This window comes from Rhinolophus ferrumequinum, chromosome 12, assembly GCF_004115265.2.
Source record: "Rhinolophus ferrumequinum isolate MPI-CBG mRhiFer1 chromosome 12, mRhiFer1_v1.p, whole genome shotgun sequence".
Lineage (NCBI taxonomy): Eukaryota > Metazoa > Chordata > Mammalia > Chiroptera > Rhinolophidae > Rhinolophus > Rhinolophus ferrumequinum.
In genome coordinates, this window is record NC_046295.1 from 64297412 (window position 1) to 64320590 (window position 23179).

The following is a 23179-nucleotide window of genomic DNA, read 5'->3' on the forward strand; positions in this document are numbered from 1 at the left end:
TCTTTGTTAAAAGAGGCCCTCACTTAACGCTAAGTGAAATAGAGACAGACAAATACTATATGATCTCACTTATACATGGAATATAAAAAAGCTGAGCTCATTGAAATTGAGACTAGAATGGTAGTTGCCATGGGCTGGGGGGTAGGGGAAATGGGGAAATATTGATCTAAGGGTACAAACTTCCAGTTACAAGATGAGTAAATTCTGGGGATCTAAAGCACAACGTGGTGACTATAGCTAACAATACTGTATTATAAATAAGAAAGTTGCTAGGAGATTCGAAATGTTCTCACACATCATGTATATATCCATATATACAAAGGATGTCAAATAATATATACACATTTTAAGAAAGGAAAACTGTATTAAAATTGTAATACTCAATATATACCAATAACAAAAGATGAGTAAAAGTCACATTTGACTTCTGCAATTACAAGAGGTGCTCAAAGTGGTTACCATCAGCGTCCAGACACTTCTTATTGTGGCAAACTACTGCTTAAGCAACATTGACCAGTGTCCACTTGTATACATTTTTTTGGCACCCCCAGTATGTGGTACTTATGTGAGATGATGGAGGTGGTAACTAACTTTGTGGTAATCATTTTGCAACATATATGTGTATCAAATCATCACGTTGTACACCTTAAACTTATACAATGTTATGCCAGTTATATCTCAAAAAGCTGGAGATGAGAGAGAGAGAGAGAGAGAGAGAGAGAGAGAGAGAGAGAGAGAGAGAGAGAGAGAGAGAGACCCTGACCACCTGGCAATCCATAATCCAAAATGGCTGACAGTCAGGTACTGTGTCTTGCCTGATTGAAAAGCCAAGTCCTCCAACCTTACGGAGGGTGGTGTGGGTAGAGATAAAAATATGAGAGATAAGGTTAAGGGATAAGCAGATGAATGAAGGAAGCCTAATTCCCCACTGGACTTCTCCTGGAAGCAGGGTTATATCAGCTCTTCCTCACCACCCCAGCCTATTGTTTTATGCTGCTACGAAGTAAGGGACAGGCTGTAAGGGGTTAAACTGATACTGTGGGCTAAAGGCAGAATTCCTCAGGCTGTTGCTAGGACTCATAAACCACAAGGGAAAGGTCATAAACTAGCTACAAACTAATGGAATTTCTGGGAATCAAATCCACTGGCTGCCTGCCTGATGGTTTAAAGAAATGTACTGCCAGGGAAATCCCAGCCTGGCAAACAAGGACCCGTCATTGCTCAGTCCCTCAGGCAACTCTCCTCCCCACCCACCCCTGCCTGGATAACTGCATGGAGGAAGCAGAAGGTGTAAACTGTACAGGACTCAGTAGAGCTCCTCCCCACTGCATCTGTTAGGTACACCTTTGAGGAAACGAACACGGGCACTCTCCCATCAGGAGACTCAGGAAAAGACTGAGGCAGCCCAACTGACGGATGCAGTGGTGCATTCGCTGCCAGGGGTGGGGATACTTGCTTTATCCCATCCAGCAGGATGTGGTCATTGTTACGGGCCCCCTGACCACTGCACAGTGCTTTATCTTTTCCTGTTTTCTAAATGAAAGTACGTATTGTTTTTCCTTTCATATTATATACTGTGGTTTGAGAATGGTTGAATTTGCCATTTAGTCATGGATTGCTAAACAGACCATAAGCAGCACGTCTGGATTTGATCAAGAGGAGTGGACCATGCCCAGGAATCTTGGCGCTGGATGCAGTAACAGACCTACCTTTGAGTTACCTTCCACTAGGGTTCCACTTTCCATTGCATGGAGGATAGATAATTTCACTTTCTTAATGGAGGGTGTCTGTCTTGATAGCATACGAGTATGTGGATGTGTGTGAAAATATTAAGCAATCAAATGGTTGAAAGCAGTGGACTGTTGAGGCTCTTTGTTTTGGTCTGCCAACATGTTTTTTGTGGCTTTTTTCCTGACAGGGATCATGTCCCCATCTCGGTGCAACCCTGGTGGGGTTGTCACCACACGAATCTGCCCCCCAACTAGCCATACAAGTAAGCCCAAGACCAAGGTCGGCCAACACCATAGTACACCATCTCCTACAAACAGTGATTCATCCAACACATAACCTAAGAGAAAAGACTTTCCCTGAACTGAAAAACTTTCTGTTCCCACCGAGGTTGCTAAGCTGGGGCAGCTGGGGCCCAACCCTCCCCACCACATGGCTTCTGGTCAAAGAAAATGAGGCCAGCTCATACCTAGAAACGGCAGAGACAAGAGGCAGCAAGAAAGGGAGAGTCCCACTCATGGGGGTGCAGCTGTTGTTCAGATTCCATAGCTCCCACCCCCCACCCTTTGCAGCTGTGGCTTTTTGCGTAAACTAATATGAGATGGGTTCCTGTTACCTGTGACAATGTCAAAAGAAGTCTCGTTAACATACACCTGATGCTACAGATTGGACATAGAACATGGACAGCATTCTTAGGTAGAAAATGATTTTACCTTTCACCTGAGCCCAAACCGCACAGGAGCATCTTCTCACCTACAAAAGAAAACACAGCAATACATTTAACTCGGTGGCACCTGAGGTCAGTTTAAATAGTGCAGTTTAGCCCTCCAAGATTCAGGGTTTTAGCTGTTAGTTTGGACTACAAGATCTTTGCAGTCTTGTCTAGCTCTAACATATTACAACTTAGCCCTATGAGCACCAGGAGTTCAAGAGACTGCCTTGGGTAGCAGGGACACAAATGATCCCAGGAATCACTTCTATAGCTTTCTATAGATCTCAGAAAGCACACACTGTGGGTAAACCACAGGAATGGCAATAAGTTTCATTCCTCTTGCCAGCTCTGAGCAACTGGCATTGACTGCCTGCAGGACGATGTTGAAAAAGATTCTGAGGTCACATCCAGGTTCAGCAAGAAGTCATGGTGCATGTGATAGGCAAGGTTATGAGAAGTCCTGGTAAATAATAATATTTCACCTATCTGGATGACACTTACCCAGCAACCTCAGTTACCCAAAATGTACCCAAGAACCAGGAAGAAAGCAAAAAGAACACATTATGAAAGCTCATCCATGGGAGAAGAGACCCACAAACTCACTGGAATGAAATACTTTCTCTTCTTCTCCCCCACTATTATTTTATGCATATTTGCCTGGTAAGAATGCTGGGATTACTGTCTATGATAAACTCAGCAAAATATTCCCCAGAGGAAACGGAATAGTAGGGGTTGGAGAAAGATCCCTCCAACTGCAATGGAGATTCTCTTTCAAGTGACAGCCTTGGCTATTCTGGTTTTCATTTTATTCAAAATTAAAAAAGAAATCTCTGTACTGAAAAACTCTGGGAAAAACTTAAAATGGGCATAAGGTTTTGAATGTGACTAAATTTTGCCTGTTGCTCAGGCATCAAGTCCATCTAATGAAAGATAATATGCAAGACTAACCAGTGAAGGATGTATTTCAAGACATTGGGGAAGAAAAACAGAACTCCAATAGCAAGGCAGTAACTAAGGAACTGAGTGTACTAAAGGAAAGAAATTGGCAGGGCCGGATGAAGAAAGGAAACTCATTAAAATGAAGTGCCTTGATGAGATTTGTATTTTATAAAACTTATTATGGGAGCAGTATGAAAAAAGGAGACAGGCAGAAAAACAGACAGGAAGATGAGTTAGAAAATTCATGTTCACTGACTCTGGGTGGTAAACACACAATGTGATTTACAGATGATGTAATACAGAACTGCACACCTGAAATCTATGTAACTTTACCAACAATTGTCACCCCAATAAACTTTAATTAAAAAAAAAAAAAGAAAATCTTTCCCCTAGAACCAGAAAAAAAAAGAAAAGAAAATTCATGTTCAGACAAGAGATGTCAAAGGCCAAACTGTTAATGAAGAAGGAAAGGAAAGGATGATTTTAAACAGCATTAAGATGATAGAACTGACACAATTTGATGATGGGCCGACAAGAGATAAGAAAAAGGGAGGAGACAAGAATTATTCCTAGGGGCCGGCCTGGTGGCTCAGGCGGTTGGAGCTCCGTGCTCCTAACTCCGAAGGCTGCCCGTTCGATTCCCACATGGGCCAGTGGGCTCTTGACCACAAGGTTGCCAGTTCGATTCCTCGAGTCCCGCAAGGGATGGTGGGCGGCGCCCCCTGCAACTAAGATTGAACATGGCACCTTGAGCTGAGCTGCCGCTGAGCTCCCAGATGGCTCAGTTGGTTGGAGCGGAGTCCTCTCAACCACAAGGTTGCTGGTTCGACTCTCGCAAAGGATGGTGGGCTGTGCCCCCTGCAACTAGCAACGGCAACTGGACCTGGAGCTGAGCTGTGCCCTCCACGTCTGAGACTGAAGGGTCAACAACTTGAAGCTGAACAGCACCCTCCACAATTGGAATTGAAGGGACAACAACTTGACTCGGAGAAAGAGTTCTGGAAGTACACACTGTACCCCAATAAAGTCCTGTTCCCCTTCCCCAATAAAAAAAAAAGAGAATTATTCCTAGATTTCTGTCTTAGCAACTGGGAGCATGGTGATGCTATTTATTGGGACAGATACACAGAGGGAAAACAAAATGGGGAAATTGGAAAACTCACACTGCCTGATTTCAAGTTTTACTTAAAAAGCTACAGTAATCAAAACAGTTTGATACTGACATAAAGACAGACATTCAGACCTATGGAACAGAATACGGAGCCCAGAAATAAACCTTTCCATATGTGGTTTTCATTTTATTCAAAATTTAAAAAGAAAAAAACCCTTCCATACATGGTCAAATGATTTTTGACAAGGGTGCCAAACCCATTCAATGGGAAAAGAAAATCTTTTTAACAAATGGTGATGGGAAAACTGGATATCCACATGCAAAAAATGAAGTGGGACCCCTACCTAACAACAAATAGAAAAATTAAATCAAAATGGATCAAACCTAAATATCTGACCTAAAATTCTCAGAAGAAAACATAGAGGAAAAGCTTCATGGATTTGGCAGTGATTTCTTGGATATGACACCAAATGCACAGGCAACAAAAGAAAAAAATAGACAAATTGGACTTCACCAAAATTAAGAACTTCTGTGCATCAGAGGACACTATCAACAGAGTAAAAAGCCAGCCTACAGAGTGGAAGAAAAATATTTGCAAATTGTATATCTCATAAGGGATTAATATCTAAACTATATAGAGAACTCCTAAAACTCAACAACAAAGAAATAAATAACAACTTAAAAATGGGCAAAGGACTTGAATAACCATTTCTCAAAAGAAGATATACAAATTGTCAAAAACACCCACGTATGAAAAAATGTTCAACATTACTAATCATTAGGGAAACGCAAACCAAAACCACAATGAAATACCACTTCACATCCATTAGAATGACCATTGTCAAAACAGAAAACAGCAAGTGCTGGAGAGAATGTGGAGAAAATCAAAGCCTTGTGCACTATTGGTGGGAATGTAAAATGGTGCAGCTGCTATGGAAAATAGTATGGCAGTTGTTTAAAAAAATTAAAAATGGAATTACCATATGACTAACAATTTCACTTCTGGGTATATCCTCCAAAATTTGAAAGCAGGGACTCAAATATATATTTGTACACCCATGTTCATAACAGCACTATTCGCAATAGCCAAAAGATGGAAGTAACCCAAGTATCTGTCCACAGATGAATGGATAAACAAAATGTGGTAGATACATACAATGGAATATTAGTCAGTCTAAAACAGGAATAAATTCTAACATATGCCACAACATGGATAAACCTTGAGGACATTATGCTAAGTGAAATAATTCAATCACAAAAAAATAAATACTGTATGATTCTACTTATATGAGGTACCTATTGTCGTCAAATTCATAGACAGAAAATAGAAGCGTAACTGCCAGGAGTTGAGGGAGGGACGGGGAATTGTTGTTTAATGACTATAGAGTTTCAGTTTTGTGAGTTGAAGAGAGTTCTGGAGATTGGTTGCATAACAATGTAAATGTATTAGTACTACTAAACTGTACACTTAAAAATTATTAAGATGGCAAATTTTATGTTATGTGTATTTTACTGCAATTAAAAATAAATGTTAAAAATAAATCACTATATGGTGATGGAAGGAGAACTGACTCTGGGTGGTGAACACACAATGTAATTTATAGATGATGTGATACAGAATTGCACACCTGAAATCTATGTAATTTTACTAACAATTGTCACCCCAATAAATAAATAAATAAATAAATAAATAAAAATAAATCACTGCTATAATGTTCTGGAATTAGATGGTGGTAATGATTGTACAACCTTTTTAAAATTAATTTTTTATTATTAGTTTCAGGTGTACAAAACAATGTAATAGTTTTGTGTAAAATGACATTTATACCCCTCACAAAGTGATAACCCCCTCCCCCAATCTACTACCCCTCTGACATCGTATATAGCTGTTACAATTCCACTGACTCTATCCCTATGCTGTACTCCACATCCTGTGACCATATATATATATATGTGACCATATATATAAATATACATAAATATAAATTATATATATATATATATATATATATAATTAAATTATAGTTGACAATCATTATTATTCAGCTTCAGCTTCAGGTGTACACTACAGTGGTCAGGCACCTACACCGTCCATGAAGTGGTCTCCCTAATAAGACAGGTGTCCATTGGATACCCTACAAAATCTTTACATTATTGATTACATTCCCCAAACTGTCTTTCGTATCCCCATGGCAATCTTGTGGTTACTGATTCTGCTTTCTAATCCCCCCACCTTCTCCCTCATCCCCACCGCCCTCCCATCTAGCAACCCTCAGTTTTTCCTCTGTATCTCTGAGACTGTTTCTGATTAGTTTGTTTATTTATTCTATTCTTTAGATCCCACATATAAGTGAGATCATATGGTATTTGTCTTTCTCTTATTCATTTATTTCACTTAGCATAATGTTCTCTAGGTCCATCCATATCGTTGCAAATGGTAAGATTTCATTCTTCTTTATAGCCGAGTAATACTCCATTGTATAAATGTACCACAGTTTCTTAATCTAGTCATCTACCAATGGGCATTTCGGTTGTTTCCATGTCCTGGCTATTGTGAATAGCGCTGCAATAAACATAGGGGTGCATAAATTTTTCCAAATTAATGTTTTGGATTTCTCTGGATAGATACGTAAGAGTGGAATTGCTGGGTCATAAGGTAGTTCCATTTTTTGAGATACCTCCATACTGATTTCCATAGCGGCTGCACCAATCTGCAATCCCATCAGCAGTGCACAAGGGTTCCCTTTTCTCCATATCCTCACCAGCACTTGTTTGTTGATTTAGTGATGATAGCCATTCTGACTGGAGTGAGGTTGTATCTCATTGTGGTTTTTATTTGCATTTCTCTAATGATTAGTGAGATTGAACATTTTTTCATGTCTGTTTGCCATCTGTATGTCCTCTTTAGAAAAATGTCTCTTCATGCCCTCTGCCCATTTTTTAATTGGGTTGTTTGTTTTTTTCGTGTTGAGTTGAACGAGTTTTTTAATAAATTTTGGATATTAACCCCTTATCAGATGTATCATTGACAAATATCTTCTCCCATTCAGTGGGATGCCTTTTTGTTTTATTGATGGTTTCCTTTGCTGTGAAAAACCTTTTCAGTGTGATGTAATCCCATATGTTTATTTTTTCTCTTACTTTCCTTGCCTGAGGGGAAATATCAGTAAAAATATTACTAAGGGTAATGTCTGCAAATTTACTTCGTATATTTTCTTCTAGGACCTTTATGGTTTCAGATCTTACATTGAAGTCTTTAATCCATTTTGAATTTATTCTTGTATATGGTGTAAGGAGGTGCTCCAGCTTCATTATTTTGCAAGCGTCTGTCCAGGTTTCCCAGCACCATTTATTGAACAGACTGTCTTTACCCCAAAGTTAATTCTTGCTTCCATTGTCACAGATTAAATGACTATATAGGCATGGATTTATTTCTGGGCTGTCTATCCTGTTCCATTGATCTATGTGTCTGTTTTTATGCCTGTACCATACTGTTTTGATTACTATAGCCTTATAGTATGATTTGATGTCATGTATCGTGATACCTCCCACTTTGTTCTTATTTCTCAAGACTATCGTGGCTATTCAGGGTCTTTTATGGTTTCATATACATTTTAGGATTATATGCTCTATTTCTGTGAAAAATGTCCTTGGTAGTTTGATAGGAATTGCATTGAATCTATATATTGCCTTAGGCAATATGAACATTTTAACTATATTAATCCTTCCTATCCATGAGCATGGTATGTGTTTCCATTTATTTGTATCTTCTTTAATTTCTCTTTTCAGTGTCTTATAATTTTCTGAGTACAGGTCTTTTACTTTGGTTAAATTTATTCCTAAGTATTTTATAGTTTTTGAAGCAATTATAAATGGGACTGTTTTCTTAATTTCTCCTTCTAATAGTTTATTATTGGTGTATACAAATGTAACTGATTTCTGAATATTAATTTTGTACAACCTTTTGAATACACTAAAAACCATAGAACTGCATACTTGAAATGGGTAAATTATATGGTATATAAATTGTATCTCAGTAAAGCTGTTTAGAAAGCTAAATAAATAGACAAACAAATAAATCACTACTGATTTTAATATGACGGTAACACTCATATATCTGAAACCCACAGGGGGAATTGCAATTCAAATATGCAAGTCCAAATATAAATTTTTTCAAAGCCCCTTCATCTCCTTTAGCAGCTAGAGAACAACACATGTTCTGTTCAGCCATATGAACAGGTAACAATGACATCACAGGAAAGTTTCCTATAAACTAGAATTCTTATCCTAACCTCCCACTTTATTCCCTGTTATGGACTGAATGTTTATGTTCCCCCCAAATTCATATATTGAAGCTCTGACCACCCGTGTGATGGTATTTGGTGGTAGGGCGTTTGGGAAGTGATCAGGGTTAGATGAGGTCATGAGGGTGGGGCTCCCATGGTGAGATTAGCATCCACATAAGATGAGGACGATTGAGCTCGCTCACTCTCCACCATGTGAGGAGACAGCAGGAAGGCAGCCGTCTGCAAGCCAGAAAGAGGGCCCTCACTGAGGAACCAAATTGGCCTGCACCTAAATCCTGGAATTCCTAGTCTCCAGAGCTGTGAGAAATAAATGTCTGTTGTCTAAACCACCCAGACTATGGTATTTTGTAATGGCAGCCCAATCTGACTAATACACTCTTCCAGACCAAAATCTCAATCTGGGATAGCAGCTCTCTGACCAGTCTTTAAATTATACTCATTTTGTACTGCCCGTGCTGTGTCTATGACTAGACATGCCAAACCAGGGTTTCCAGGTGATTTTCCAGCAAGAAGGCCTTGTCTGAGTCATAAAAACCTTTTGAACAAGTTCAGGGCAATATATTCTTGGTTTTAACCTTCCAGTTCTTAATTCCTCCATTATTGTCACAAAACACTACCAGGCCTCTTTGCTGGAGTTCTTAAAAGAACTTTGCACAAGTTCTTAAAAGTACCTATTGGTTTTATATAAAGCATGATAATAGCACATTACACTTGTGTCTTATATAGAATTTAATAGTGCCTCAGTTTTAAATATGTGATGACCTTCCACTCTAAATGGCTCAAAGTCATCAGTCAAGAGATGTTTCTATTAATAGTAATTAATTTTTCCAGTTCCAATGACCAACTCTTATGAATTTACACCAAACTTACAGAGTTCTCCTGGGCAACCATCACAGTGGTTCCTCCAGAACATCTTCCATCCCTGACTGCCTGATCCAGCTGTTGCTATTCTGTTTGTCCAGCTCATTATATTTATTTATTATGTGATGAATATTTGGGTCTATGCCTCATGAAAGAGCCACTACTGGAAGAACACAGCTAAGGACAGAGGGAAGGAGAGGTAAACGTATGCAATAGCCAAGGAAGCAGAAATGCAAGCAGAAAATAATGCAATGCTGAGCTTAATCTGCCCCTCCCTCCCCTGCTTCCAGGAGAATGAGAGGAGGCAGCAGCCTCCTACATGGAAGTACTACATGGAAGTGACAGAGAGATCCAGATATTACTCTCCAACTCAGGCTTCAGCAGCGCAGGAGAGTGAGAGCATTTGTGAAGCTTAAGAGGAAGAATCAAAACCAGGTCAGTCCTAATGCAGTTCCAACCAGGTCCTCCAGGAAGTAACTATCAACGTCCATAACGGTTTCACCTGCCTGTCCTTTATAAAGGCAAAGTATTCAATACATTCTTATGGTTATTACATGCAGTGTCCATCTGGAAAACAAATATTCAAACATTCAAATTTCATGTGAAGAAGAAAATAAAGAGTTCATAAGAGCTTTTAAAGAAATATACCTTATTCCATTCACTTGTGATTCGTAATATGATGCAATAATCATTTCCTGTTTTCAAGGGTGCATTATAGTATTTCCCGTAATACAGCCTGTCTCCAACAGCTATCTCCATGGCATCATTGGGGACATCTTTGGCCAGTAGTTCTGCAGCCACATATCCATCAGCATCAGAAGTGTTGCTAAAGAATGAGGTAGCCCCTTCAGAATCACAAGAAAATGTGCTTTGGAGGGCCAGGGGAACCACTAACACCTGATATGAACTGGAAGGAAAGAGAAAATGTCTATCAGACTCTCATTTGGGGAATTCATTCATTCATTTACTCATATCTATTGCGCACTCGCTATGAGATAAGCACTTTTCTAAGCACTGGAGATACAACACTGGACAAGAAAAAGTCGTTGCCCACATGGGATTTCGTCTGACAGCTCCAACAGTCAAGCAACTCCAGTTTTAACCCACAGTTAATGCCAGATGACACTAGGTGAGGAATCTCTTCACGTTCTGGCTGCCAGTGGATGCCAAGGACAGCCTCTTTGTCTGGGAGAAGTTGCTGCACTGCCGTGGGCATACATGTGATAAAGTTGATCTAATCAGTGATTTTCACATGGGCAAATAAAGCCCAGCTGTGGAAAGGGTTTAGCAGTCAGTCACATGGAGGCTGACTGCCAATAGGAGTTAATATATAATACTAACTCTGCAAAAAAGGCTCCAGGAAATCACATGGTAACCTAACATAGAACTCATGTGATTTACACTCCCTGCAGTTCATGGACTGATACCAAAGTTCCTATGAAATTAATGAGAAGCAAGGAGTGCAAAGTCACCATGAGTTCATCTAGTCTGGCAGTACCCTGAACCAGCCAGAAAGGCAAAATGTCACATGTACATTGTAAAACTGTTCCTTAAGTGTAGACATAGAAACAGGTTAGCAATCAAGTGTCATTTGTCATGTGTTTTCTTATGTTTTATCCCATCAAATAGAAAAGCTGTCTAAGAATAAAACGTCACTGAGAATGAATTATGCCTTTCTTTTTATTACCACCTACTCAGTGCATATTTCCTGCTACTTGTATAGTAAGTGTTTGAATGTCTGCTTTCTCTATCAGGCTTGATTGCAAGGATTTGAATGATTTACTCTTGTATCTCTGCAAATCCTTACACAGCTCTTTGGCTGTGATTGCCTCCCCACTAATGTTTCTTGAGGTAAAATTTCAGTAAAGAGGAAAAACAGGCATCACTACCTAACGTGATCAGCGTAATTTCCAAAATTCATTATCATGAGGCCACACGATTCTACTTTACCAGTAAATATACACTTCCTGTTCCACATTCCTGATGCCCCATCTCTTGCTTCCCATGAGTCACTAGGTTAAGAAAAGGGAGCCCTCCCCATAGAGTAGGTATTCGATTTGGAAAGTCTTGGTTCCACACATCTTAGGTGTCCTCGGGCTCTGATTTCTACAAACTCTGGGTTCACTTTCACCACCTCAGTCCTAGTGCAGTTAGGGATTTCTTTGAAGGGAACAAAGTAAAGCCTGCAGGGCAATGAGTTGTCACTGCTACCACCAATAAACATTGACTAAGCACCCACTGCCTACAAGGGAACACCTGTAACAACAAACTTTCCTGAGGACTTAAGATATCCCTATAAATGATGGCCATAGGTAAGAAAGTAAATGTTGCAGCAGCTCTATTCTGTCCATAAGCACACCTTCAAATCCTTCTCATCTTTCCAAGTAGGTGGTGGTGTTCAAGTTCAAGGTTCCCCTGAACTACTTGGCTCTGTACAATTGCCCACTGGAGGCCCCATTCACATGACAGGAAACGGTCTTCCCAGTTAGCATGACCACAATCACCTGAGCTGCTTGATAATTATACAAAGTTCTAGTCCTTATCCCCAGACCCACTGAATCCAATTTTCCAGGAGGTGAGTCTGAGAATTTGGCTTGCTGATAAAGTAGCCCAGGTGATTCCTCTAGTCTGGCAAGGGTGGGAGACACCGCCATTGAGAGACCCAAGAACAGGCTACATTATCCACTCAAGATCCACAAGCTAAGGAAGAAAGCCTTGGTCCCAGAGCCCCTGCTCCCCCATGGGCCCCAAGCCACTGCCCGGCAACAATGCACAAAGCAGGCTGAAGTCTGTTAACACTGGCAAAGCTGCTACCCCCAGCTCAAACCAGGTACAGTGATTAGGCGGAGGAAATTGCCACACTTGCCTGCTGGTAATTGGCCCTGATGACGTGAGGGAAGCAGTTGTGGCTGTTTGGAACATGACTGTTCTGGAAGGACTCCTCACCTCTTTCCCACCACCCCCCTCCCTGAATGACTCACAGATCTCCACTTCCTGTTTTGGAGGCACTGGCCTGCACAAGCCACAAGAGTAGACTGTCATTTGACTCTTCTTTTTGCCTTACGTATAATAATTGTTTGACCCAAATATCACATTTGCTCTTGCAAATTCTTTCGGGCAGTGATATCACAACTTCTGTTCTCTTTCAGCAACAGAATTATAATGTCTTCCAGTGACTTGTCAGGCATCAAGAAATAGAACAATTTAGGCAGTACCCAGTCCTTGTAAGACCTTTGAGCATTTTACTGAACTTAAACTAATGGAAAGAGAGAAAAAGCCTAAGTTTCATTATAAATAGACACACAGATAATATCTCCAGATGTTCTTTTTTATTATACCTCACATTTATTTTTACCTTGATTGTACTGAGGGTCATTAGACTGACAGGTCAAGAGAGATATAAGGCAATGTAGGTTGTGTCAAGGATGGCAAAGTAGTGTTATCTCCTTGATTTATTCCTGTGAGTAAGTTGCTCATCTCTCCAGGAGAACCTCCATCTTCCTCTCTAAAAAGGAATGATTCTGCTTTCCTAATTCTACCACGACCTTTGCCAATAGAATGCTTAACTGAACACCATGTAGTCCTCCAACTGAGGTAAATTAATTCTATCCTACTACCATTTGGAGTCCCAGAAGCAGTCATTAACTACGCAGTGTCTGCCCAGAACTCAATACATGAATGAATTAAAAGAATTATTCAACTGACCCTTTCAGAAGCCACTACACATACCTGAAGATAAACCTTAAATCAAGAAAAATATATTCTGTCTGGTAAATGGCATGAGGCTGCTGATCCACTGTCACTAACAGATATGTGAGTGTAAAGGATAACGCCTGACATGTCACAGACACCCAGCCAATGCTTGTCCAATGACTAAAGGAACAGATTTCATTTCTTGAGCTAAGCTGCTTGTCTCTGGTCCTTTAAAAGTCTATTTGTTGGGAAGGGTGCTGGTTGGAATTAAACGCCCAGTCTTTAATTTAAAGTGGCCAAAAGAATTTAAAGTGGCCAAAGAACGAAAAAAAACAGGCCCTGACTGCATTGCCCCAACTGTTCAAGTGCAGCCACCCAAAGTTTCCAAAAACATTTCATGAGGATTACTGGGCAACCCTGGAAAAGGGGCCACTACTGACCTGATCGGTCCATTTTTCTCCTTGGCTTTCCTCAGTTTTAGGCGTGGTAGAGGCCCTCCATGTACTGAGAGAAAGTCTACTTCCGGAAGGGGAGGCTCTGAAAACATGTTGAAAAATAGGGCATGATCAGAATAAGTAAGAGCATGAAGAAAGTGGTCCCAGTGGGGCCATCAAGAGGAAAATTTTAATGTAAGACATGAGGAGTATATTCTGATGCATGCTACAACATGGATGATGAATCTTGAAAACACTATGCAAAGTGAAATAAGCCAGACACACACAAAAAAACAAATATTGTATGATTCCACTTGTATGAAATATCTAGGATAGGCAGATTCATAGACACAGGAAGCAGATTACAGGTTGCCAAGGATTGAGGGGGTGGGTAGGGAATGGGGAATTATTGCTTAAGAGAAACAAAGTTTCTGTTTGGGGTGAGAAAAATGTTTTAGAAATATTGGTGATGGTTTACACATTGTGAATGTACTTCATATCAATAAACTGTGGAAAACAGTTAACATGGTACATTTTATGTTATATATATTTTACTATAAAATTTTTTTTTAGAGAGAAGTAATGCCCCAGCACTCACAGAGGGTGGATGCTGTGGGCATTAACATTTACTTGGTGGATAAGTCCCTATTTGGTGGGGAAGACCAGCACAGTAGACTTCTAGATCCTTTACTTTACTCTCCCAGCAACCAGATTTCCCAAGCAGATTTTCCACTGGACGAAGAGTATACTAATTGTTTGACACTGGTGGTCTACCATCTAACTGGAAGTTACATTTATGCACCAGTTGTCATTCTGCCTTGCGAGTAACACAGCGTAGATGTATTGAGCACTAACCAAATACGCCAGATGTGTCCTCTATATGCCTCATCTCATTTAATCTTCTCAACAATGCTATCAAGTAGATGAGATTTACAGGAGGGAAGGAGAAAGAGAGAACAGGAAGGAATAAAATATGATCCCTCTCCGACTTCCTTCCCCCCCACCCCCGCCAGCCCTGAACCCTGCCACAGTAAAATCAAGGACTAGGAAGCCAAAATAGATACTCAAGACTCTATTTATCCAATTAGAAAATAGCTTTAGGGTAGAAATTCTCAATCCAAATTATAATAAATAAAAACTTAGACCTTCCTCAATAGTTTTTAAAGCTCTATTGAATGTTATTCATACACTGTCATTCAACACACATTTATCACCCACCTCTATGCACCAGGCACCATACAGGGCTGGGAAGCCATAGAAATAATGGTTTCTATTTTCCCAGAGCTCAGAGTCTAATAGTGGAGATAATATTGTAAACACATGGTGCTTAGAGCTGATAAATTTGTACAAAGTTGTGGGAATGCTGAGGAAGAACAGCTGGATCAAAGGGCAGGAGGGTGAGCCTATCAAAGACAGGAACAGATAAATGCAGGGGCAAGAGGAACGAGAGGGGGCCAGCACAGACAGAACTACAAGTACTTCAATATGGTTGAAATGTGGCGTCCCAGCTGGGTAGAGGCAGGCACTCAAGTGAGAGGTGTGGGTAGAGGTCAGATCCGAAGTCCTGGACATAAAGAAAAGTCATTTAAAGACTTTTAGCAGATGTGTCTTTTAGAAATACAGTTTAGACAGCTCGTTGGAGAATGAATTAGAAAACAGCAGAAGCACAGGTCATCCAAAACAAACTGATAGACACAAACAGTTTAGTGGTTATCAGAGGGGAAAGGGGGAAGGGAGAGGTAGAAGAGGGTAAATGGGGTCAAATATATGGTGATGTTACGAGATTTGACTTTGGGTGGTGAACACATAATGCAATGTATAGATGATGTATTATAGAATTGTACACTTGAAACCTATATAATTTTATTATTAATGTCACCCAAAAAAATTTAATTTAAATTTTTTTTTAAAAATCTAGGTACAAAGTGCCTGAGATCTGAAGCAAGCGATGGCACTGAGAATGGGGATGGAAGAGACACTCAGGAGAGAGACGGAACAAAATGTGGTGGAAGATAAGGAAGGAGAAGGAATCTGGGCTTGGGTTTTGGCAACTATGCGTATGTCAGTGGTGACATCCTTCATCAAGGTCTGGGGAACAGTTTAGAAGCAGTTCCCTTCTAGACCTGTGAAGTTTGAAGTGCTTGCGGAAATGTCCAGCAGGCAGTCAGAAATACAGGTCCAGAGATTGGAAGCAAACGGTGCTGGTGATATGGAGTCAGTCATCAGTAGGACAGGCCATGGTGACCCCGCGACAGTGTAAGTGCATCTGAGAAAAGACAAGCAGACCACCAGGAAATCCAGGCCCCTAAGACCAAGTGGAAGAGTGAGCGTCCCCTATAGCTTTTGTTAAACAGTGATACATCTGGAATTTCTTCCAAAGTCACCCAGATACGGTCGTACAGATTACGCATTAAACCTGTGGGACTGCCAGGGACCCTAGCAGAGGACCTGGAACAGCCCCTGCTGACAGTCAAGGCCTCAGACAGAGGGGTGGAAGGTCTACACTGCTTCCATGAGGTGCCCAGAAAGAGATTCCATAACTGACATGCCTGAGGAGGGCCACAGCTGGTTCTTGCAGTAGGGATGGGGAGAGGAGAATGTATGAAAGTCCCCTACCTACCTGTGCTCCAGCGGAATGTGCCCCTCCCAAATGGAGAACTTCTGCCCTCAGGCTGTCACTGAAATGCCCTTTCATTTGTGGTGTTTTGTCATCACAGTAAAATAAGTGGTTTTATCTTATGGTTCCTGTTTTCATCCTAGAGAGAGACTAACTACTCACTCTTTTCTATATGAGAACCCTTCTCAGGCTCTTTTAAATTATTCTCCATTTTTTTCTTCTCTGAGATTACTAATTCTAGTTCCTCTAATCTCTTGGCTAAGCTTTCAAAACCACTCAGTTTCTCACCACTCTCAGTAAGAGCAGAACAACGGGTTCTCAGCTCGGAAAGGCAGGGCCATAGAATGAACAGGAAGGCCACCCCCTGCTTGTTTCATGCCACACTGCCCTGTCTCTTGCAGGTGGTTCTAAATGCACCAGTACCATCCAGTTGATTCGATCAACATGTGACTTCTAGACTATCTTCTGCTCTGTCTGCTTAAGGCCTTCCCTACCTTATATTATAAACAGTCTACTTTTCCTCTCTAATGAAAAGGCCTAAACTTCATTAGGCTGGTTCGTAGCCACATTTCAAGGTTAAAGAACGCTAACTTCTAGTCATATTTTCCAAGGCACTGTTTCGTGTCCCCCAAACTGCTGTCTCTGGCAGATCTGCTCTCCTTTCCATTAGCCTCATGGCTGGTTTAAACCAAATCAGACCCAAGGCAAGAAATGGGTCATGTCTGGCCTGGAGGATGTAGTTCTTTTACCCTGGGTATGTGAGATGGGGGAAGACCCAGAAGGGAGACCCTCATTACTGTTCCCAGGTGTTCATAATATCCATCATTACTAGAAGCAAATGACAAAGGAAAATATGGGGTTTGCATGATGAGAAAATTTTGAAGAGTATGGAGAAAAGCGATGAAGAAGAACCTGTCTTGCAAAATTGTATAATTATAAAATTACAATAATTGAAATAGCAAGGTACTATTTCAGGGAAAGGTACAATAGAAGCTAGGACAGTCTAGAAAGAGAGCTAAATAAATCAAAACAAATATAGTGTGGGATGTGAACAGTCTTTCCAAAGGTGACAGGAAACTGGCTCATCCATTTGGGGGGGGGAAAATAGTAGCATGTAAATTTAGCCTTATACCATATATCCAAACAAATTCCAAATGGATCTAAGTTTAAATATGAAAAGCAAAACTATTAAGAAGCATTAGAACATTTCAGAGAATAAGAATTAATCTGATTTCGGGGTGGGGAAGGCTTTTCTTGCCATGACCAGAGGCAGAAACTATAGAACAATAGATTGATTACATGAAAATTTAAAATGTCTAAATGTCAAAAAGAACATTGTAAAGAAAGTTAAAGAGCAAATAACCTGGGGGGGTTGTGATAAAGCACAACAAAAACTTAATATCATTAATGTAGGCAGGCTATGAAAATCAAGAAGATAAAGGAGGTAATGTACGTGCAAATGTGTTACAATTCCTTAAAACCCACAAAAATGGACAAAAAGAAAAATAGAAGGAAATTTTACTTGCACCAAAATTAAACAAAGGTTCCAACTTTATTCTGTAAACTTCAAGTAAATGTAGGAAATTAACACATACCCTATTTCCCCGAAAATAAGATCTACTCGGATAATCAGCTCTAATGCATCTTTTGGAGCAAAAATTAATATGACTCAGTATTATATTGTATTATATTATATTATATTATATTATATTATATTATATTATATTATATTATATTATAAAGACCGGGTCTTATAGTAAAATAAGACTGGGTCTTATATTAATTTTTGCTCCAAAAGACACGAGCTGATTGTCCGGCTAGGTCTTATTTTCGGGGAAACAGGGTATAAACAAAGACACATAAATAAAGACACTGTAATGGTTCTTTTCTAATCCTTGGCACTGCCCCAGATAGACATGCCACTCACTCACTGCATGATAAATTGAAATTGGTGGCCATGGAAAAACTGGTAGCTTACACCATAAGTCATCAGCTATCGTGAGGCTAGCTACATCTCCCCTATCAATAAAGTTATGAGACTGGGCCTCTGAGGAAGAAGGGACAATCTGCTTTTCATCTTCCTATCCCCTTCAGCACTTAGCACAGGTCTTTGTATATAATCAATCAATCAATATTTGCTGAATTAAATTGTTAAGTCACAGCATGGCCCTCCACCATTACCACGACAAACAGAAACCCTGCATCTGCGTTCCTGTTCCCATCAGTAAGATTACCGTAAGTAAACTTACTGTAAACTTACAGTAAACGTACGGTAAGACACTCAGAAGGGAAATTCCATTCATTCACTTTTCTTCTGGAAAATCAACTGCTACATTTTCCAGGCCCAAATCCTGTGCCTAACATTTCTAGGAAAATTCAAAAGTTCAGAGATTTTTCTGAAACAAAGCCGTATCTTAAACAACCAGGTGTACCTCTTCACAGCCACATATATTCTTCTGATAGCAAGAAATGTTCCTACTCCTATTTTGTAAAAAAACTAATGTTAACACAAGAAAATAACACATGCAGCCCGTCTGCCTGCATGGTATATCATCTTGTTTCAGTGGAGCCTAAACTGGGTTGGGTGCTTTCAGTGAAAGAAGCTGGGAGACACCCATCCCCACAGAGCCATTGACCTAGAGAGTTGGGGTTCAACTGGAAGCTAGAAAGTACCTGGGAGATTTCTGGAGATGAGAGAAATACTTGGCCCGTGGAAGTACGAAAGGGCATGTGTATGTCCTCTCTGGCCTGACCTAACATTCGGTGTCCCAATATCAAAAAATCTGTGTCCACAAAAGACTTTGAGAGAGTCTGGACAAAGAGGAAAACAGTTGGGATGAATGTCAGTCCCTCTCCTGATCTCTGGTGCAGCTTCTGAGCCCAGGAGCCAGGGGGACCAGCAGGAATAAGTGTGGTACCCTGGAACCAGCCTGAGGACACAGGAGAGCTGCCTTTGGATGGTTTGTGGGTAAGCCAACCATGGAAGAGAAGCTCACGGCAGAAAAACTCAAGAGACTCAGTCCTACATGGTCCTTCCTGAGGACCTCCAGTAGTAAGAGAGAAAAGGTCGGAGATGGAGGCTGTAGTCCCTCGTCCTATAGGGAGAAACAAGAGCTATCCTGACTGCACCTCTGTCTTCAAGGGACAGTCTGAGAATGCTTGGGACACACCTGTGTTTTCAGTTGCTTTTCTGAACATCTGAAAAAGTACATTCTCTTTTTTCTTATTATGAATGCAGGTAGAGATGGGAAATTTCCTATATCAGTTACCAGCCTTGGTACTAAAGGTAGACGTGGGAAGGAATGATTTCCTTTACCTCTTTTCTTCCATTTTCTCCTCCAGCATTCCTGGTTCCATACTAAACATGCAGCCTCATACGGTCACCATGTTGTGTAGTACAAGTTTATCGTCACATTTATGTATGCATTTGCTTTGTTTCTTTCTCTCTTTCTCTCTCTCCCCATTTTTCCCTCTCTCCCTATGAGAAGAAAATTTCGCCTACAAGTGTTTTCGACCTGGATTGAAAATAGCATAATCGACACAGGAAATTCTGATTCTTTGGGCCTACATCAAAGAGGAACATTTGTTCTTCACCCCAACCTGAAGGGAGAATAAATGGTGAGGCTTTTCTGAAGAACTCGGATGAGTGACATGCCCCCTGCGGAAGCATGTCAGCCGTGAGTCAGAAAGACAGTGACAGCATTTCCAGCTCACCCACCCCCCTCACCAGCACCGTCTTCCGTTTTCACTGCAACACTTGCCTCTGTCCTTCAACATTCCTAGAACTTTAGCTCTCCTCTGAGATCAGCAATATACTTAAAGCTCTTGATTTCATCCTGTTCCTATCAGTAAGGTTTAGTTTAATGTAAGACACTCATAGGGGAAATTCATTCACTTTTCTTCTGAGAAGTCAGTTGCTGCATTTTTCCAGGACCAAATTCCTTGCCTAGCATTTCTGGTAAAATGCAAAAGTTCATGATTTTACCAAAATAAAGCTATATCTTAGGTAACCAGGCGTACCTCCTCAGAATATATAAGGCTCTCTTTTTCCCACTTTTATAAAAGGGACGTCTTTTTAGTGGGTTTTTTTTGTTTGTTTGTTTGTTTTTTACCCTTTCATAAGATCTTAACTTGAATTTTTCACCCTTTTTTTAAAAAATTGCAAATTCTTTAAAGAAGGATAGTTAGAAAATATGCTGTCATGATCTCAATGAACTTAAACAGCTCAACAGTGTCCCCTGGTGGCACAGACAAAGAATGCTTGAGCTACTGGGGCTATATTGTAGCCTACAAAACAAGGTAGAAATAAGTGTTTCTTCAAGATGAAACTCCCTTCCCCCAATTCAAAAAGTATGAAATGCTCGTTTGAATCAGCAATGCAAACCATCTAAACATGACAAGGACCAAAGAGTAGGAGACTGAATAGCTATTCATTTTAATATTAATAAGTCACAAAGAAAGGAATGCCCAAATTGAACATTGCTTCTCTTTCCAGCCCAAAATATGGTAAATTCTTTTTGGTATAAAGCCTTTCTTAACTAACCAGGCATCTCCTCAAGACCAATACCACCAGTGGTCATTTTGGGGTTGGCCCTCGTATTCATTCATTACAAAAATATTTCTTTGTCGTGCTATGTGCTAGCACTGCCCTTATATGCTGGGTATTCAATGTAGAACACAAAGACAAAATTTTCTGGCTTTAAAGAGCTCCTATTTTAGTCGGGGAGAAAGAAAATAAACAAGTAAATTTAAAATTACAATTTTTGAAAACACAGTTTCTGTGAACCAATTCAAGCAGGCTAAGTGGACAGAGTGATGGGGGTTGGGTGGAGACGGGGAGGTTCTTTATGAAAAGATGGGCAGGGAGAGCCTCTCTAAGGTGATGGCATTTTAGCAGAGACCTGAGTGACTACCGAGTACGGAAGCCATGTGGAGAGATTGTCCAGGAAGAATAAGCAGATTTGGATTCTATTCTAAACTAACAGAAACTCATTGGACAGCTTTGAGCTGGGGAACGACATGTACTCATACGCATTTAAAAAAATGTCTTTCACTACGGTGAAGTTTAAGACTTGGAGGGGGTGGGGCTTGATAGGCAACTGTGAAAGCAGAGACCAGTTAGAAATCTACTGCAGGAGTCCAAGCAAGAGCTTGGATTAGATTGCTAGTGGCAAAGGTGAAAGTGGGGAGAAGTGGTAGGATTCAGCATATATTTTGGAAATAAGCCGAGGGGGCTTGTTGATGGATTGGGAATTGGTGGAAGGGGCAGAACCAATCATGCCTCTTTTGGTCTGAGCAATTGGTGAGTAAGAGTGCCAATAACTGAGATAGAGAAACCTGGGTGGAAAATTGATCCAGGGGTGAGGGAAGAGGTGAGAAATCAAAAGTTCTGTTGGATATGGCTACCAGATGTTCAACAGGATATGTTGAGGAGAGGGGTGGATATACAAGAGTGGAACTCAGAGGAGACTTAGGGACTAGGATACATATTTAAGAATCCTTAGCATATAGGTAATATTATAGCCACAAGACTGGTAGAGATCACTTCGGCAGAAAGGGTAGATAATGAAGAGAAAGGAAGGGAAGAGGCTGGGGGAACGTGGAGCAGTGGGTGGGCAGGGTGGGGGACGCACCAATAAAAGTAGATGGAGCCAGCGAAGAAGACTGAGAAGGAGCAGCCAACAAGGCAGGATGAACCAAAAGCCAAGAGGAATATTGTTCTAAGAAGGAGGGAATATCAAATGCTGTAGAGAAAACCAGATGAAGAACAAAACTGGCCAGTGGATTTTACAAGATGGGGACCCTTTTAGTAAATCGGTGGAGGCCGATGCTTCCAGATTGGAGCCATGCAAAGGGAGGACAGGAGGTCAGGATGCGGAGCCTGTACCACAGACACTTCTTTCACGGAGTTTTACCGTAAAGTGGGTCTGAGAGAAGACAAAGGAGCTGGAGAGAATACAGAAGCAAAGCAAGTGGTTTATTTTTTTCTTTGTTTTCGTTGAAAAACGAGATATTACCACAGGCTTGTGCAGTGTTGGGACTAATTCTATATTGGGGGCGGGGAGAGGAAGGGCAGGGCAGGGTGATGATTAGGCCAGAAGGGACAGGATCCAATGACCACTTTCGGGGTGGGCGGAAGCCTTAAGAGTGGGATGAGAAAGAAGACAATATATATGGCTCTACATGCAGGTGGCAATGGGAGGGTTGGGACGGGCAAGCCCTTACCTGATTACTTCTGATTTCTCAGTGAAATAAGAAACAAGATCATGTTCTGAGCGTTAGCGCCAAGTGTGTGTAGGGAGGGGTATCACAGGTTTGAGGAGAGACAAGAAAATGAATTCGTTATGGACTACAGTGGGACTGCCAATCATTTTTCCCTGAGAGAAACCTATTCTTAAGGCACTTGCAACAGAATGACAACTAAATATGTTGCTGAGAAAGAAACAGTAATAGGAAAAATTCCTTTTAAGTATGAAATATTTGAAATATTTCAAATCTCCAGACAGAATTTAACCAACAATCATGTACACACTACACAGATTTAATCAGTGTTAACATTTTGTTTTGGATATCTTTGTTAAGAAATAAAACATTACCAAAAAAAAAAAAAAAAAGAAGACGAAGAAATAAAACATTACAGTCCCAGTTGCAGGCCCCTTAGCACCCCTCTCCAATTCCATGTCCTTCTTTCTCTCTCTCTTACAGTTCATTATATAGTGATAAAGAGGAGTAGTGTTCCTCTTTATCCAGGCCTAACTACAGCTCCATGGTGATTCT

General features: G+C 40.6%; 1 protein-coding gene across 7 annotated transcripts in view; it reads right to left on the reverse strand.

Annotated features, from left to right (window-relative positions):
- Positions 1-23179, reverse strand: part of SUSD1 (sushi domain containing 1) — a 115278-nt gene that overhangs the window by 19634 nt on the left and 72465 nt on the right. For 5 of the 7 annotated variants that reach the window (XM_033123694.1, XM_033123693.1, XM_033123696.1 and 2 more), the window contains 3 exons: positions 13792-13888; positions 10307-10565; positions 2442-2481 (listed from right to left, as the gene is read on the reverse strand). In XM_033123694.1, coding sequence (XP_032979585.1) covers positions 2442-2481; positions 10307-10565; positions 13792-13888 — 396 coding nt within the window. The remainder of the gene's footprint in view (positions 1-2441; positions 2482-10306; positions 10566-13791; positions 13889-23179) is intronic. The other 2 variants (XM_033123695.1, XM_033123698.1) reach the window with 2 other exon arrangements.